General features: G+C 36.5%; 1 protein-coding gene across 6 annotated transcripts in view; it reads left to right on the top strand.

Annotated features, from left to right (window-relative positions):
• The window catches only part of Nipped-A (Transcription-associated protein Nipped-A), a 1,216,281-nt gene that overhangs the window by 712,622 nt on the left and 483,455 nt on the right, over positions 1-20,204 (top strand). For all 6 annotated transcript variants that reach the window (XM_090382460.1, XM_090382459.1, XM_090382462.1 and 3 more), the window contains one exon: positions 15,667-15,816. In XM_090382460.1, coding sequence (XP_090238586.1) covers positions 15,667-15,816 — 150 coding nt within the window. The remainder of the gene's footprint in view (positions 1-15,666; positions 15,817-20,204) is intronic.

Raw genomic sequence — 20,204 nt, 5'->3', positions numbered from 1 at the left:
CTTGCTGTCATACAAATAACCCATTGATTTTTACACTCTTAAAATTAGCACTTAACCCACTTTGTGTTTTTGAATGTGCCAAGCATCATATCACATTCTGAATGAAACCAATAGTATTTTACAATGAAACAAAACTCCACTGCATAGGAATTAAATATTTACTTAATTAAAAGCTAACTATACAATCAGAATAAAGAAATGTTTGTATGAGCATAATAAGCTCTGTTTTACTTTGTATCGCTGTCTTAGGGACTTCATCAATAGTATGAGATTAGAATATTTATAGTTTCATTATTATAATTTTGAGGTTACATAACACATGCGCACACACACACACAAATTAGCTAACTGAAAATGACATCATTCATGGAATGAGTTGTCTCGTTACCAAAAGGAAACAAACAATGACTAAGTGATACTGGAAGACAAGTTATTTTATTATGATTATTGTCCACCTGCATATAACAATGGCCCTCATTAATCACATTACAAGTACATAGTATTTTAACCTACATGAGAATTTCCTTTTCTTTGTTACTTGTGGCCTTCATTAATAGTATGAGATTAGAATTCAGCATTAGTATCCAGTGGGTTGATCTGGTGGCCCTTGTGCTAAAAATGATGTGATCTTCTAATCTGTGCTGTAGATATCATTTCCCTCAATCATGTAGCTAACCTTACTATCTGGACATTGTATTTTGTAAAAACCTCATCCCCTTATCGTATCTGGTGGACATTCTTACAGTGGAAAAAGTTGCTTTCATGGGTTGTGTATCTGTATGCAGTAATCACACAGCACCCTGGAAGTTATCCCAGTAAGGTATATGTGCTACATTAATGAATTAACATGTGTGAGCAAAAAAGATGTCTACAAGTTACATTATAGACTCAATGCCATTTTGGCAAGACAGTCACCAGATTAATACCTGGGATGAGGGCAGAAATAGCAATCCAATACCACTTGTAATTTTGATATTATTCATATTAATATTAGTGTTGGCAAAATGATTCAAGGAAGCAAAATTATGTAGCATCAGTCAAAAAAAAATTTTTTTTTAAGAAAAAGTAAAAAATGCCACCTTTAAATTTCAATGAACTTCCACCCTCCACAGTTAGTAGATGACTAAACAGTTCTAGTCACTGCTTGACTAAAGGAACATTTTCAGACATTTGTTTTTTAGTTTTTTTATTCCTCTGAATTTAAATTATGTTCCCTTTGTGTATCATGCGACTAAGTGTAAAATGCCTCCAAACATTTACTTTACTCAAGACATTCAATCAGATCATCCTGTAGACGACTGATTTCCAACACATATCTTACAGAAGAACTTAAATCTCTCTCTCTCCCTTTTGTAAAATTTGCACCTTAATCAGTTCTATTGTTCTTCCATAACTGTCTCAGATAGGTCTATTTTTTCTTAATATGGGATCTACAAGCCTATATGCAATATTTAAGATATTGCCTAACCATAGCATAATAAAATGGAATAATGCATCTTTGTATCTATTGGTAAGTTTTATATATATCATTGACTGAATCCCATCAGCTGTCCTTCCAGCCTGTAGAGAACTTCATATCAGGTTGTATACTAATTTCGAAGAAAGGTTCGGCACTGCAAATATTAACTTCCACCCTTCACAGGAGGGTGGAAGTTTATAGATAGTTGATAATTTCATTATCGGGGTATCTTGAGTTTGGAATATTTTAGTATTACTGCCACCCCAAAGTGCAGGAAATTACATTTTCTAGTGTTAAATCTCTGCTGCCATTTCTCAGCCCATCCAAATAATGCATCAAAGTCTTGTTTAAGTAACATGATTACTACTGTACCCACCTTTGTATCATTAGCAAACTTAGACATTAAACTTGAAATACCTATGTTTGTATCTAATAAATATTAAAAATAATAAAAGGCCAAGTAACAAATACTGTAGAACACCACTACTGACTTCCTTAACAAGAACAGGGATAATGTTGGAGAAAATTCACGAGTTCGGGTTGAATTTGAAAGTGCCTGAAATTCTGCCCAGGCACAAGTTGAGCGAGTATATAATCAATGCCTTATCATTAAATTCAGAGCTGGAGAGATTGTGCAAGGCTCATGGGGTAGAATTTTCTACAGGGATGGGGCTGCTGTACACTTCAATAGAAAAGGTTCAAGAATATTTACTGATAATATTAAGGCAGCATTAGGAGGGTAGGAAAACTGCTAGTTCGGGGGGGGGGATAAGCAGACTAATAGATTAACAATAGCTGCAGGCAGAGGTGAGTGATTCTTGCCCTGTTTCTATTGCAACGTGTACCTGGAAAGCAAGGTGCTGAGAATTTCAAGGCCTGCTGTGGATCATCATGAAAAAGGTAAATAAGAGCAAGAACAGTTGCATATATACCAGTGCTAGGAGCATTGTGATTAAAATTTATGAATTTGAAGTGCTTATCGTCATCAAATTGCAGACATTGTTGAGATATCAGACTTGGTTTCACTCGGATATAAGGGATGTAGAATTGGAATATGGAGTATACAGTGTGTACAAAAATGACAGACATCATAAGAGGGGAGGGAAAAGGTTATGCTCTTAGTTAGGAAGCACAAAATGTAAGATAATACATCTAGTCGACACATGTTGAAAGTGGAATATTGAGTCAGTTTGGGGTGACATAAGTACTGAGAAAGCAAAAATGAGAGTAGGAGTGTGTTATAGGTCTAATGACCCTGAAGAGTACAAAAAACAACTGTACAGAGAAATAGTGGGCTAGAAATATAAAAATGTCTAATAATGGAGGATTTTACCTTTCCAGCTATTTACCGGAACTTGCGGATTGTCACTCGCACACTAGAAAGACTTTTGTGGATTTATTGGATGACTGTTTTCTACAGAAGCATTTTAGAGATGCAACAAGTGAGAGTGATACTCTTGATCTGATTATCAGCAGTGATTATTCATGCATTAAGAATCTGCAGATAAAAAAGGAACCACTAGGTGGCAGTGGTCACAGTGTATTGATATGAAGTTTACCTAAAGATGTAACCAACATCATGAATAAAGGGAAGAGTTTTTGCTTTTGTAAAGACAACTACAGTGATCTCAGACAGTTTAAGTTCTATACAAATGGACCAACTGACAATGTTGCAGAGAAGAAAAATGCATGGGATGCATATAAATTATCTGGTGATACAGATGCCTATGAGAGATATTGGCATTACCATTAGTAGTGGCAAATAATGCAAGAAAGCAAGCTTTACGCAGCATCAGCCAAAAAAAAATCACTTCCCATTTCACCTATTCATTCCTTCCAGTAGTTTGACTAGTTCTTCCTTGAATTTATTTAACCTATCAACTACCTGCTGGCTAAAGGCAAACTTCAGCACATCTATTCTGCAGCCATTCTTCTTAATTCGAATTTGTGTGCCCCCCCATATGTGTATGATGAGAAAGAATCCCATCAGCAATGAGCTTGCTCCTTGAGCAAGCTCATTCAAAGCCTTGAACCCCCTCAATCAAGTCACCTCACTGGAGCCTAGTCTTCAGATGCTGCAATTTTCAGAACTGAAGTCTTTCTTGGCAAGACCACCCCTTTGTTACCCTCACCAATCTTATTGCCCTTCTCTGTACATGTTGCAGCAGCTCTACACGCTTGTATGCAGTACTGAAGATGTGGCCTGACCATTGCCTTATACAACAGATTAATCATCTCCTTATCCCTGCTAGCAAATTCCTGAAAATCATTGACAAAACCCTGTGAGCTGACCTGGCAACCAGTCTGCATTCTGAGAGAACTTCATATTCTACTGCACAATTACCCCAGGTCTTTTCCATTTTTCATTACCCTGTGTGTAGTATCACACAGTTGATATGTTACTCTGGGGTTACTGCTACCCATATGCAGTATTTGCATTTGACAGTTAAACTTCAATTGCCATTTCTCAGCTGCCTTTTCTGGATCCTGCAATCCTTGCAATGGCATACTGTCATTTATCTCATTAACAAACCTGCCAACCTTTATATCATCTGCAAATTTGGACATTAAACACTTCCTAATACATTTCACAAATATAAGTGGTCTCAATTCTAATCTCAACCATGTCCATTTCCACTTGCAGTCTGCCAAACCCCATGTACTTTTTCTGACAGAATCTCAGTTATCGGCTGATTCAACTACTGCTCATCTCAGTTGCCCAAATTATTCACTGTATGATTCCTTTCGCCTGAAAGCTGGTACTTGTGCATATGTCCGTTCCGATATTCCCCGTCAGAGACTTGGTAATTTGGAATCTCCTCTTTTCGATCTTCTCTGGCTTAAAATCTCTCTACCTCATTATGTCAAATTCATCTGTTGTCTCTACCTTTCTCCCAACTCCACTAATCACTTGGAGCTCTTTGGCTTCCTTTCTTTGCAACTTGACTTTCTCCAGTCCAACTTTCCTAACAGTGAGGTAATTTTCCTTGGTGATTTTAATGTTCACAACTCCTGCTGGCTTCCATTTTCTAGTCACACCGACCCAGCTGGTTGAGATGCTGAGGCTTTTGCAATTACTAATGAGCTTGCACAGATCATTCATCTACCTACAAGAATACCAGACAATCCTAACCATACAGCCTACAAACTTGATCTTTTTCTCACAAACAACCCTTGTAAGAACACGTTCGAAGTGAAGAGGTCCTTTAGGCACCTCAGTTCACAACTTGGTGATTCTCTTCTCCAATGGAGCCTTTATCTCATGGCTATTCCCAATCTCGTATTGTTTGCCATTACAAGAATGCGAAATGACCTGCGAGATTTCTTTTCTTCGTTTCCATGGTCGAATTACTGTTTCAAAATTTTTGATGTCAACGTTTGCTCAGATCGTGTCAGTGAAATTATCCTTGCAGGAATGGAATTCTTTATCCCACACTCCCACTTTAAAATCTCGTCCTATGTCTAAATCTTGGTTTTCCAATAAATGTGCTAAGGTTGTTCAAGAGAAGAATATTGCATATCATAATTGGCTTGTTTCTCATTCTTCAGTTTCTTTTTCTGCCTACACCAAAGCTCGCAACAATTGTAAAGCAGTTATTAATCAGTCCAAACTAGAGTTTGAACAGGCTAAGAGTAGAAAACTTGCTTCTTGCCCTAATGATAGCCGAGCATTCTGGTCTCTTGCCAAAGCTATTGGCCGCAACTTTTGCCCATCTCTGCTCTCACCTCTCTCAAAACCAGATGGTTCTGTTGTCACTTTAGCCAAGGATAAAGCTGACCTGCTAGCATCCCATTTTTCTTCCAACTCATGTATTAATAATCTTGGTAAAACACCTCCCACCATTCCCAACACGCTCCATTCAATGCCTCCTGTGGTCTTCCATCAAAAGGATGCCATAAGGATTTTGACGCTAAGAAAGGTCCAGGTCCCGATGGTATTTCTCCACTTGTTCTCAAAACCTGTGCTCCTGGACTCACTCCTGTTCTTTGCCTCCTTTTTTCACTTTCTTATTCCAAAGGTGTTTTTCCTTCTGCTTGAAAATTTGCTCGTGTCCAGCGAGTTCCTAAAAAAGGGTGAAAATCCCTCCCATCCAATTATCGTCCCATTGCAATTACTTCTACTCTTTCTAAAGTAATGGAGAAATCAATTAACCAACAACTCTTAAACTACCTAGAAACCTTCCGTCTGATCAACGATCGCCAGTGTGGATTCCGTCAGTGTCGATCCACTGGTGTTATTCTGGCTTATGTTGCCCATTGATGGACTAATTCAGTGGAACACAAGCAGTTGCTCTTGACATCTCAAAGGCTTTCGATCGTGTTTGGCATAAAGGTCTTCTAAACAAGCTTTCATCTTATGGTTTGCCAACTGTTTTTTGTAATTGGTTATCCAGTTTTCTCTCTGATCGCTCACTGATGGTGATGGTAGATGGCTCTCTGTCTTCTAACTTCTCCACTAATGCCGGTGTCCCGCAAGGCTCAGTCTCCTTCACCCCCCCCCCACTCTTTTCCTCTTGTATATTAATGACCTTCTTCCATTGACTGGAAATCCTATCCATAGTTTTGCCGATGATAGCACATTGCATTCCACTTTCCATTTTGAGAAACCTTGCCCTGCTCAGCTTCAACTTCTTGAAAATCTGCTACCAATTCCTTAAATGCTGATCTCTAGGTAATTCTCCAGTGGGGTAAAGACAACTTAGTTGATTTCAACCCTTCTAAAACTCAGTCTTGTCTTAAATCTCGCAAAAAAAAGGATTCTTCTGCTCCTATGCTTATCTTTGGCGACATTCCAATTTCTAGGCAAAATGATATATCTCTTTTGGGGATTAACCTGACGTCTAATCTCTCTTGGCACAAGCACATTACAAATATTGCTTCCTCTGCATCTAAAAAACTTGGTTTTCTCTTTCGCTCTCGGCGTTACCTTTCTGCCAAACAGCAGTTCACTCTGTACAAATCGAAAATCCGCCCTACCATGGAATATTGTTCCTACACCTGGGGTGGTGCCCCCAAAACCTCTCTCAGGCTTTTTGATTCCGTTCAGAAGAGGGCAGTTAGGTAAATTAATGATTCATCTCTAACAGTCTCTCTCGACTCGCTGTCTCATAGATGTACTGTTTCTGCTGCATGCCTCTTCTACAGATATTTCCATGGGCACTCTTCTGAATCGACTTCTATAATTCCCGCTCTCTCTCTCTCTCTCTTTCAAAACAGTCCGAACACGTGCCACCACCAGCCAACATCCATTTACTGTCCAATTTCAAACTCACAGAACCAACTTTTCATCTTCCTCATTTATTCATTCAACTGCTGTTTTCTGGAACAACCTTCCTTCATACGTATTTCCTGAAAATTACAATCTACAGAAATTCAAGTCCAATGTCAACAAATATCTTCTTTTTCTCAGCCTCCAACCCAAGCACAGTACTAAGTACTATAGGTTCTAATACCTCTTGTGTTTGGGGTTTACATTAAAAAAAAAAAAAAAAAAAAAAAATTTAAGCTTGATGTGCCTTCATCATTATCATTGATAAATATAAACAACAACAATGGGCCAATCATCAAAACCTGGGTCACTCCAATAACAGTGCATGACGACCAGTGTACAGTGATAATCACTTTGTCTTCTCCCACTCAATAAGCCCTTTGTTCCAATTCCACTGTATGCCACACTGCTCCAATTTGTACAGAAGTATAATATGTACAACAATATCAAAAGCTTTCCTGAATGTCTATATCAATGTTTCTCAACCTTTTTTTATTTATCGCCCCATAAGGGGCTTTTTAGACAATTTTTTTCCTAATCGTCCCCATGAAATTTTAAACAAGAAAATACGTTATACTTCCTCTTTTGATTCAATGGGTTCCCTGAGCCTGGGCGCCTCCGTAGCCAGGTGGGAAGGAGCAGCAGTGCGTAGCACACGCTTCTTGATTAGACCGGGGTTCGAGCCCGTCACCACCAAATACGGAGGATGCGGAAAGGTCAGGGAATGACCACCGCATATCCCGGAGCAATATGGCCTTAGTTGCTAATGCTCCTAAAAACCAAAACAACAAACAAACCCTGAGCCTGATGCTTCTTAGCTGAAAGTTCAGTGCTCAGCATGATGTTAGTAAGTTTAATTCTGATGGCTCCTCTTGAACTTACAGCCACTGCCCGATTAACATAAGGTATGCGTTTACATAGCGCTATGTAAGTTGGGTTTTACATAAGTCTGAATTTCCCCCATGTTGTGCGGCACCCGCAACTGTGCTCGCTGAATTGATTGAATAAAAAAAGAAATGTTCAACGAAAATGTAAATAGAATTATTTATTGTATTTATTCAATTTTTTTTTTCATCGTAAATTTCTTTGTAGCAAGGAAGCATACAATTCACCCCTCTGTTAACTTTTAAGACTCATTCTCTGTCAGGATCCATCTTCTCAAATCTCGCCATTGCCGATGCAATTTCACAAAATGCCATTGCCATCTCTCAGGTTATGAAGCGTCTCGGCTCCCCATTTGGCTCATCTTGAGCTTCGTCCGCATTTTCTTCTTTCGTTATCGCTGCCTGCAAGTCAATAAGTTCTTAGTTAGATAATTCCCTCTCTTCTTCCTCTATTAACTCCTCCATGTCTTTGGCAACAACCTCCAACTGAAGTAGCTCTGCATCCTTTTCAATCTTATCTGTAACCTCTTCATACAATTTGTCTTTTTCAAACCCTTTGAAGCCTTTTACGTGCCGTGGACATATTTTCTTCCATTCGCCAATAAACAACTTTTAGTAATTTCGGTGCAGGCCTTAATGTTTAAGATGGTGTGGTAAATATTGTAAGATTTCCAAAAGTCTCTTAACGTAAAATTTTTCTCACTTCTACTGCAGACAATACCTGAGCAAACGCTGTGCGTAAATACAGTAACATGTGTTTAAATTCGAAATAACACGCTGATCCATAGGTTGGATGAGTGAAGTCGTATTTGATGGTAGAAATGTGACTCTCGCGTTCAAATTGAAATCGTCTAGGTGTGTAAGATGTACAGGAGCATTATCTAATAGAAGCAAAATCTTGAAAGGAACATTGTTGTCTTAACAATATTTTTCAGCCTTTGGAATGAAGCACCATTAAAACCAATCCTCAAAGAGAGATATTGTTATCCATGTTCTCTGGTTCGATCGGAAATGCACAAGTAGGGTGGCTTTATTGATGCCCTTAAATGCACGAGGATATCCAGAATGGTACGCTAGCAGTGATATTAATCTGCAATCTCCCACTGCATTAGACCCAAGCAAGAGCGTGGCCCTATCTTTTGAAGCCTTGAAACCTGGCATTGTCTTTTCCTCTTTGGTAATGTATGTTCAATCCGACATTTTTTTCCAATACAGAGCAGTCTCGTCAATGTTAATAATTTGCTCCATTGAATAGCCTCCTTCGTCAATAATTTTTTCAAAAACATCACAAAATTTCTCTGCAGCTGCAGAATTTGCACTGGCGACTTCACTGATTACTTGAATGTTTTGGAAACCAGTGTGATGCTTGAACCTATTAAACCACCCATTTCTTGCCACGAACTTGGCTTGGGGTTTGCCGTACTTATGCTTAATATCTTCATAAATACTTCTTGCTTTTGTTTGAATAGCCATTGGACTCGGGGTACTTGCTTCTAAATCTGAATTTCCATCCATATTAACAGCTGTTCCATATTCGATATAGCACCTGATTGCCATTTTGTGATCACTGTTTATCTTAAGTGTGTTGATCATTTGACATGTTCTTTTATATGTGCACTGTCCCATAAAGAAGTATTCACTGTTCAAGCAGCAAGACCTAATTCCCTTGCAATAGATGACAAACTTTGTCCTGCTTCATACTTCTTAATCATTTTCATTTCTATACCAATTTTGTTTCCTTTCCTGGCACTGCCAGCACTTGCTCGTTTTGTTGGTAGCTTTCCCTTCATCATTGTAATGTGTAAATAGGGATGAAGAGAAGTTTCTGAAAGTTTGTTTTTTATATGATTGAAGATTTCAGTGAAGGGGAACTCATTTCACCATAATACCGTAATGTAAAAACCCACAGAATTCCAGTTGTCGGGATTATCGCAAATGCAATAAAATCGAGTTTACTACCCACTTATTATAGATTGTGCCAACAGAAAAGCAAAGCCCAATCATCTGGAAAATGCAATTTTTTTTTATTATTTTTTTCACCGTGACCTCCAGAAACTTGCTTTAGAAAAATACCACAGAGGCATTCAAAATTAATTCTTATAACAGGAACCTATGATAACAATGAAAGTAATGCAATTTCCATTATAAATATGACCTTTTAGAAAGATAAATAGCTTAGTAATATAGTGAAATTTTCAACTTCCAAGGACTTGGAACAAATTACAAAAAAAAGAAGAAGAAGAAACAATATGTTATTGGGTTCACAGTATGATATTTTCACAATACCTCCATTTATCCCTACAGATGCAAAATATGTTTTCATAATTTTTTTCAGTTTGCACTGGCCGACAAAAACTTACATAAAGTCAAATGTTACGTAAGTCAGTTATTTCGTGTATATGAATTCTGTTTCTTTCCTTTGTTAATATTTTATTTACCGAACTAAAACCACTTTTATCATATAAGACATTGGAAAACAAAAATACTTTGGCCATTTCAGACCACATTGTTGGATAAAGTTGTTATTTTGCTCCCCACTACTCAGCAAGTCCACCTTTTTCGAATTTATATTTGCATTTTTTGTTACATTTTAATTCAACGAGTTCTTGAATTTCTTCACAAGCAGACCCGACATCGCATCCAATTAGATTTAACATCAAAAGAAAATAAATATGAAAATCTATTTTTCATTTCACCTTTTAGACAACACAAATGATCTGAATAATTCTAAAAATTATTCTCTGCAAGAGATTCATTGATTTCAGCTAACTCTTGCATACCATGAAATTGTTTTCTCATTAATTGTTTTCAAATATTTCCAGTTTTTCAGTGAAGGCTTTTAATACGCATTTGCAGTCTATCACCGTATTTAACTTCCCTTGAAGTTGAAGTGATTCTTCATTAAGTTTTCAAAAAATCCAAGCCATATAGTATATGTTTTTTTGTGTTTGCGTATCTCTTTGCTAAATCTCTGTCTCTTTCCCTTTCTATAAAACTAATTATCATATCAAAAAAGTTTAAAAACCTTGTTAGACAGTTTCCTTTAGAAAGCCATCTAACTTCTTTATGTAAAAGAAGCCTCGCATACTGTCCTTCATTATCAACACAATTTTCTGAAAAGGCAATCATATTTGCTATGTGACTTTATTTTATTGATGGTTTTAATAACTATACTGAGAGATTGATAAAGAACTGGACTAAATTTTTTTGTAACCAGATGATATCAGTGCACAATGCAGTATATTGCAAGAACTTCAGGACATACTTTAGGTGGGCTATAAAACCTTTGTCTTCCAATGATGGAGGTAGCTCCATCAGTGGCACAGGATACCAAATTTTCCAATGGTATTTGTTTTTCATCAAAACATGTTTTTACAGCAGCAAAAATGGATGCCCAGTACAGTCAGTTTTTATAGATTTTACAAACATCTTTTCTTGCCATTTACAGTCATCATCGAAATAACAAACTTATGCCATTAGAAGGGCCTTATTGTCGGTAACTGTGAATTCATCAATTTGGATAGAAAATTTTCTCGTTTTTAGCTTGTCAGTTAGCTACTCTTCAATGATAATTGACATCTCATTGAATCGTTACTCGATGACAATGCTTTTAAAATACTGGAAGGATTTTGATACATCTGTTGAAATTATAGTCTCTAATGGGTCATATAACAGTTTCAGCAACTGTGTGAGCACTACCAGTTTTTGCAATGCTTTCTGCAACTTTATAAGATGCAACCGTTCCATTATTCCATCCAGCTTTATCGGGATGTTTCCTTTTAAGTGATCTAAAAGTCTTGATGGCTTCATAGCCTTATTTGAAAATAACTATTACGCATGACACTGTTGACACTTTTTCTTTTCAGCACTTGACATGATTCATGATGGGCTGAATAACTACAACGAAATAAAATATGTGTTTTTATTTTAACTCTCATAGCTCAGTTCACTCACAAAAGCACTGTGGATCAAAAATAAACAACTTCCATGAAGAAACAATAATTCAATACTAATTGTTGCTCTTAGAAAGTAGAAACAATAAATTGAAACATTTCCTCATCTCATCCATGTCTCATATATTGACCAATGAAACAAAGGAATAAATAAATAAATCACACCAACCATGCTGCTGCCAAGGTTGCAGCTGTTTGAAATGTGCAAATGCTAGGGATTGTGGGGATATTACTTCTGAAAGCACTTAGCCATTTAGTGCCAATGAAAAGCAAAGGTAATTGAATTAAATCACACCCATTATCTTTCTTTTATCAAAATTTCTCACTCACTACTAAAATAATATACCTATATGTTAAAAATCAGTTGTCTCAGGGGAAAAGAAAACCCAATGAGAGAAATTAAATATTAAGGAATAAGATTTCATTGGGTAGGGATGAACTTTGGAGGGCAACAAACCATTGTAATACCCATGATTTTTTGCCCCCATTGAGAATCCCTGGTCTAGATGATCCTGCATTACTTTTTTTTTTTTTTTTTTTTACCAGTGTGTCCATTATTTTCCATGGAACAGACTTAACTAACAGGTCTGTAATAATGTGTTTCCCTTTCATTGCCTTTTTTGAATTAGGGATACATCTCCGGTCTGTGTGGACTTCCCCTGAATCCAAGGATGCTCTCATAATTATGGCTAAGGGTTTACAGCCTCCTTTAATATAACTGGATAAATCCCATCCACCCAAGGTGCCTTTCTTATGTTTAAATTCAAAAATTTCTCCTCCACCTTGCTCTCAGTTAGTCCAATTTTAGAAACACTCGTTTTACCACTTTTAACCATCTGACTGAGCCTTATACAATCAGTCCAATTTTATCTAACAATGACATGTCAACTGTTTTTAAATTTTTCCACTGTATTAATTTATATAAATGTATATAAAATTCTGAATATATATATATATATATATATATTTTTAATAAGTATACTGCTTTTAACCACTATATGACTTATGAAGCGGTAACCTTTTTTTCAAGGGTTACCAGAATTTATTTATGTACTGTATCTATTTTTTAAACCTATATAACTATGTCTTGGCGCATAATAGCCTTAGACGCTAATGCACCAATAAATCAAAAACAAACAAACAGCTCTCATATTATAAAATCATTTAGCTAGCTCCCTGTTAGAGTTTGAAAAGCTTCTGGCCTCCACTTCCCTGCAAAATTTCTCATGTGTGAATGTAGATGCAAAGTACTCATTCAGTTTGTCAGCAACCTGAGCAGGATCATCAATATTTGAACCATCAATATCAAGTGGACCGATTTGATTTATCCCCTTCCTTCTTGTGTTTACATAAGTAAAGAAGTCTTTGCTGTTTTTCTTTGCATCATTCACTAACGATTTCTCGTAATCTGTCTTTTCCTTCCTTACTTCCTTTGTGACTTGATTACAGACAAGTTTACATATACCATATGCTTCAAGTTTTCATTTTATGTATTAAGCTATACCTTTACACTTAAAAGTTATAAGTTAATTATAATATATAACAAAATTATCCAACTGATGCCAACTTACATGTTTTAAGTAAATCTCATGTCAATACAATGTGATCGCTGCCGTCTAGTGGTTCTTTTATCTGCAGATTCTTAATGCAGAAATAATCTGATCAGGAATATTACACCCTCTTGTTGCCTCTCTAAAATGCTGCTGTAGAAAACAGTCATACTATAAATCCTCAAATAAGTACTGGAATAAGTTGCCTCCTTGGGTGGTTGAAGTTGATAGCATGCAGTAATTAAGAGCTTAGCTGGATAGGTACCTAAAGGAGGAGAGGGACATGTAGATAGTTCATTTTATTTTGTTGTTTGTTATTTTTTTTAAATTATTTATTTATTTTTTGCTGAATTTTTTTTTTTCCCTCGGGCTACCTTGCACCTATGGCTAAAACTAATTGAGCTGATGTTTTAATTATATGATATTTTTTATATGAACAGCAATGTTTTATTTTTGTTCTGTTGATATTTATGTCATTAGTGTAAATTATATTAATGTAGTACTGTATTTAAATTATCATAGGTTCAGTAAGATGACCACTTTGAATAATTACCAAAAAATTCATAGATATTTCTGTTGAAGTTAAATGTTTGTTAATTAGTAGGTAGTAGTTTTTTGATTTTCATTTTCAAGAAAGAAATTTTCTAACCACATTTTATTAGCCACATTTTATGAATAGTATATAAAAACGTTTATTGTTTTCATTGAGAATATTCAAATTTCAATTTTTTTCAAATGGTAAACTTTATTCGCCACTATGTTAAATGTATATTAATTTAAATATATATATTTATCATATATACAAAGGGTACTAGGAAAGTTTTGCAATACAGTTTTGTTTATTTAATTTTTTCAAAGTAATTTCCTCTACATTCAATACACCTCTCCATCCTCCGAAACCAATCTTTAAACTAGTTCTGCCAAGTTTCACTAGGGAGTAAAGCACACTCGTTGTCCCAAGCCCGTAGAAGGTCCTCATCACTGGAAAACCGCCTCCCTTTTAGCTTGATTTTCACATGCGGGAACAGTGCAAAGTCGCAGGGAGCAAGGTCTGGACTGAGGGAGGGTGCTCGAGAAGTTTCAGTCCTGTCGTGGTCAAATATTCGGTGCAGGCTTTGGCGCGGTGAACTGGAGCATTATCGTGATGGAGGTACTAGGTGTCCATTCTTGACTTTGGCCGCAGGTTCTTCATAGATCCAATGACTTTAGGCAGGCATTGTTCAGTATACTACTTAGCTGTGACTGTCTTCTTCGTTTCCAAAACGACACGTTCCACAATTCCACTCGATTTGAAAAATACAGCTATCATTTTCTTCTTTACAGATCGGGATTTTCTGACAATTACGGGTGTGTCGTCATCATCAAAGACCCAAACTTTGTTTTGAGCCTTGGTCGGCAGATCGTAATAGTACAGCCAAGTCTCGTCACCTGTCACGATGTTGTTCACATACCGAGATTGTCCCTTATCAAACTTTTTTAACGTCTCCCGGCACCAAGTCACACATCGTGTCATCTGCTCTTCAGTCAGTTGATGCGGCACCCAGAGAGAACAAAGTTTCTTCACGTTCAAATGATCTTGCAGAATCGAACGAATTGCTGGTGCATTTAGGCCCAAAGTATCCTATATCTGTTGGTAGGTCACTCGCCTGTTTTCGTCAAGCATTTTCCTCACAGCAGTAACGTTTTCCTCCGCAACTGACGTTCGTGGCCTTCCCGGTCTCTCAGAATCCTCCAGAGTGAAATTTCCCCTTTGGAATTCTCTATACCACCTGAATATCGTTGTACGATGTGGACAATCATCATCTAGTGCAAGAGTCATTTCTTCTAAGCACTGGTCTCTGGTTAAACCACTCACGAAATTATACCGCAAAACTGTCCTTATCTCATTTCGTGACCACGATGCCATCGCAAGCACTTTACACTCTCACTACTAATGAATAACTGAGCCCCTCGACTTGGCGCGGCGGCTACTATGCACGTATGAACATGTCTGAACATGCATAAACAAGCAGCTTCCTGTGATTCATTGTTGCGTCATATTGCAAAACTTTCCTAGTACCCTTGTATATATATAATTTAGCACTTGAAAGAATCTACAATTTTGTTTGATATCTTAATTTTGAATTCTCTTACATTTCTATTTTAAAACGAATTTTGGATAGAACATTATGACATCAAATCAAGCCAATAATATTATAAGTGGATTGAAATTTAAATTTTGTATTATACTTTCCTAATCTCTAATTTCACTTAATGAAGCATCAGTCATTAATAGCCTTTTTTTTTTTTTAACTTAAATACATTGATTTTACAAAAGTGATATTACCAAAGGAAGTGGTTCATAAAGTTTATGAACCAATTACCTATATATATTTACTGCATCTGCAATAGTTTAAGTATACTATGTATTATTGAAATGTGAATTCATTCTACCAGTATTTTAACATTAGAATTTAAAAGAATTTTTACTTCTCAATTTTATATGCTTACTATAATATTCTTCTGTATTTTTTCATGTGGTATTTATTCTTTTTATTTCTTATTTCCATAGGATACTCCACAGCCTAATTATGGTAATATCTGTACTGCTTTAGAACTTCTAGCATTCTTGCTCACCATTTTAAGGAAAGAAACAGTCTTAGCTACATTCCGGCCTCTTCAAAGAGGTATTGCAGCATGCATGACATGTAACAATACCAAGGTACTAAATTATTTTTGACCTTGTCTTTTATCATAGTCATTTTAAGTGACTATTATACAGTTATGATGACCATGATATTGTTTCAACCACTTGCCAACAGTGTCACTGGTTCATTTACCTACACAACATTTATTGACAAGATATAAATTTATGATGGTACAAATCAGTGACTTTCGTTATATATGTTTTTCGTTTCATACAGCGATAGGCAACCTGCAGGCCCTTTCCATGTGACACATGACCATCTGCCGAAAAATTGCTGTTAAAACTTTAATTTTTGTTATGAAATAAAACATGAAAGTTTTTTTCGACTGATTTTTGTGCCATCTAAAAGATACATTTTTGTTTGTTTTTCTGCCTTCTCTCTCAAATTGGGATTGGGGCTGTTTCTATCCATGTAATATTCTCTATCAGTACCCTGTAAAATGTCCCTAATTGAGAGTACTTGCATATGTGTGCAAGTAACTCTTTTATAAATGAATTCAAATGAAATACATAAAATTAAAAACAAATGAGGCTGACAGACCATTTCCTTCAAACAACTTGCAAATAATCATGATGAGCATTGTTAGCATTGACCAATGGCGTCCAACCTACAGCCTGCAAGCCAGTTATATCCCGAGAATTATTTTTATATGGCCCCGTGCAGAAATTGAACTAAAACAGCATTTTAAATTTTGTCAATTATCAGTATTTTCTCATTAAATGTTTTGTTCAGTAAATGTGGTTGTGTCTTGTACTTAATAAAATTTTCGAATATTTTCAATTTTAGGCGTATCATTATATTTAGTTATCCATCTTAATATTCAAAAGCAGTGATCCTTTTCAGGTTGTAAATTTTCTAAAGTGAGCATTTAAAGAAAAAATTATGTATTTTTAAAAAAAAACAAAAGTCAATAAGATTATTTACTATATTCAATACCACCCTTACACCACGTGAAATTAATAATATAGTTTTCTTAAGCTATTTGCCTAAACAAATCTATATTAAGGTGACGTTTCAGGTATCTTACCAATACCCATCATCAGACCGTGCTGTTGGGAAAACTAGAAATGGTTACAAATTTGAATATATTAAAATAAAATTACCAATATTACAATTACCAAAATTACGATTACAAATGCCATTATTACAATTATATAATTAATATAATTTTGTTCCCCCCAACAGCATGGTCTGATGATCAGTAAGATACCTGAAACATCACCTTAATGTATAGTAATTTAGGCGAAAAGCTTAATAAACTATATTATTAATTTACATGGTGTAAGAGTGGTATTGAATATAGTAATAATCTTAATGGAAAACAACCACGTAACATCCTTCCCTAGCTTTATTAAAAGTAAGCCATATTTTTATAATTTTAATAAAATCAAAAATAAAAATCACTGACATAGATTTGTTGCATATAAAATTGTTTGGAATTTGCATTTTTTATATATAGCCTGAAAATAAAAAAACAGTAACATGAAAACAGAAACTTCCTTGTACATGTAACAAGATATATGGAATGTATCTTGTTACATGTTATATATGGAAACTAACACACTAAAATTTCACAAATCACTCATTGCAGCCTGTGAAACAAATCTTACTTCAGATATGGCCCCTGTACAGGAAAAGGTTGGATACCACTGGTATAGACCATAAGATTCAAGGAAGCTATGCTTTGGCTGCACAAACTTTAAAAAAAAGTCTATAAAAAAACTCTTTATCGTACTCTTCCCACCTTCAGAAGATACTTTATCCAGTCTCCCTTAAATTACACCAGACTCTCAACATCAACTACCCTCAGCTGGTCAGTAACATGCTAACCAAATGTAAACTGTCCCGGGAAATTTACATTTAGTCTATTAGTTTCCTCATGGCTTATATTTATGCCCTCTGTCTTTCCTTTCCCATTTTAGTATGTAAATTACGTCATTCAATTTGCTCCCCATGCTGTAATCCACCTTTGTAACCTCTCCTCATATGGACTCTTCTTTGCTGTTGGCACTATACAATCATCCATCATTAAACTCTTGAAGCTTATTGTTTTTTTTTTCAAACATAGCCTGCACACCTGAACACAAACGGTATTCCAAATGCTGTCTAGCCATTCACCTATAAAACTGAATTATAACCCCCTTTCCCCTTGATGAAAAAGAGCAGTAAATAATTGATAAAAAAAAAGTGTGCCTTCCTGGTCATCTGCTTATATTGCATGCTAACCTTCATATTCAGACTGTCAAAACACTGAAATCTCTTTCCTAATTCATGCCATTCAGCTCTATCCCACCTAATGTATAAGTTTCCCCTTGATTACTGTTTCCTAAATGTAAAACCTTACATTTGTCCTTATTAAAACTTATGGCCCAGGCATTGAACCTCAAGGAACACCAGTTATATATGGCTGATAGACAGGTACTGTCCATCAGCCATCCTGTCAGTCGATCCCAGGATTTTTCCCTCAACCTCATTAGACTGTAGCTTGTTCAGCAAACTGGAATCTATTAGGAACTGTATGGAATCCATTACTATTGGGAACTCATTTTGTGCAATGTCAGCTGCTTTGCTAAAGTCTAAACATGTAGTGTCAGAACTGTTTCTTGCATCCTACTCCTGTGTGACTAAATCATAACAAATTATCAGGTTGATGAAACCTGAGTACTACTGAGGATGATTTTGAAATGCATCTTTTAGACTCCATAACACTGAGAGTAATTGGGTTAATCTTCCACTGCCCGCCCCTTTGAATACATTTTTGGAAGTTATTCTGAAAGTGTCCTTGAATGTTGATAAAATATAATTACCTCACAACTGCACCTCTCTACAGGGATGCATCCCTCTTTTTTTTCTCTAGTCATTTCCCACTCATATTAATTGATTAATCGAAATATGGATCCTCCCTCCCCTTTGTCTGTGTAACATGTGTTCACAGGCTGATTTGCATTTTGTGGGTGGAAAAACCTGCAGTAACTTTGGGAAAACCTTTCTCTCTCTCTCTCTCTCTCTCTCTCTCTCTCTCTCTCTCTCTCTCTCTTTCTTCACCCACCCCCTGTGATATTCAATAACTACAGCGCCATTTTGAAGAGGTTTGAAGAATTCCTCCAAACAAAATGAGTAGTGGACCTCCCAGTGGCACTGCTGATCCTCCAAATTAACATCGCTGGGATCCAATGCCCACAGTGAAGATTCCAGACTAACACCATAGGAATCTAGTGTGTTTGCCATGTGCTGTGACCCCCCTTTTTGAGTTTCCATTTGGAAACTCAAAAAGGGGGATCCTGGTGTTTGAGGGACCTAGCTTCAACACACCAATTTGGCCCTTGCTTTGACAAGACAGTTGTTACTGGATGGTTTGGCCAGGATCAATTGGTTAGTGGATTCACCTGCAAGGGTCAACCATGCCAATGCCATGCTCCTTTTCATGGCCTCAGGGACAAGATTCAGGCTGGTGGCCTGCTCCCAAGCACAGTTATTGCTTGCTGGGCAGTGGCATCCCATTTGAGCTCCATTGTGGGTGGTAGCTTTGGTACTGAACAAACAGATAATTTGTTTGTTCAAACCACTATGTGAATCCTGATAGTCTTAAATTCTTCTTCTGGGACCTCTTCCAGAAAAATATATCAATGACTCAGAAAATGCTACTTCCGTTTTAAAAAAAATCCCAGAATTGAAAATATGTACATTAGGCTCAATACCTGATTGTACAAAAGCCCATAGGAAAAAATTCTCTGTGTTCATCCAGAATGGTTCAGATGAATGCTCACCCAACTTGGTGAAACTGCTTCATTCTGGCGACATTAGCATTAGTAGAGGCATATGATGCAAGAAAGCAAGCTTATGCAGCATCAGCCAAAAAAAAAAAAAAAAAAAACCTTCCACTTCACCTCTCCGTTCATTCGAAATACCTGTCCGACTGAGCCTTAAATTTATTTAGGCTATCAACTTCCACAACAAGGGATGGAAGTCTGTTACACCAACCAACTACCCGCTGGCTAAAGGCAAATTTCCACACATCTATCCTACATCTGTCTTTTCTCAATTTGAATTTATGCCCTCTCAGGTGATTATTCTGAGCAAGAGAAAAAATCCCATCAGCATTGAGCATGCTCAAACCATTCAAGGCTTTATACACCTCTATCAGATCACCTCGCTGGTGCCTAGTCTCCAGACACTGTAATTTGCAAAACTTAAGCCTTTCTTCATAAGAGCAACCATTTGTTCCATTTGCTAATCTTGTTTCCCTTCTCTGTACTCGTTCCAGCAGCTCTACATCCTTCTTGAAATGAGGCCTCCAGACCTGTATACAGTACTCAAGGTGTGGCGTGACCATTGCCTTATACAAGGGAATAATCACCTCCTTATCCCTGCTAGAAAAATTCCTGTATAACATTGACAAAAC

Source organism: Mastigoproctus giganteus, chromosome 10 (genome assembly GCF_048544385.1).
Source record: "Mastigoproctus giganteus isolate SK-2022 chromosome 10, ASM4854438v1, whole genome shotgun sequence".
In the NCBI taxonomy this organism is placed as follows: domain Eukaryota; kingdom Metazoa; phylum Arthropoda; class Arachnida; order Uropygi; family Thelyphonidae; genus Mastigoproctus; species Mastigoproctus giganteus.
This window is presented reverse-complemented; position numbering and strand designations above follow the sequence as displayed.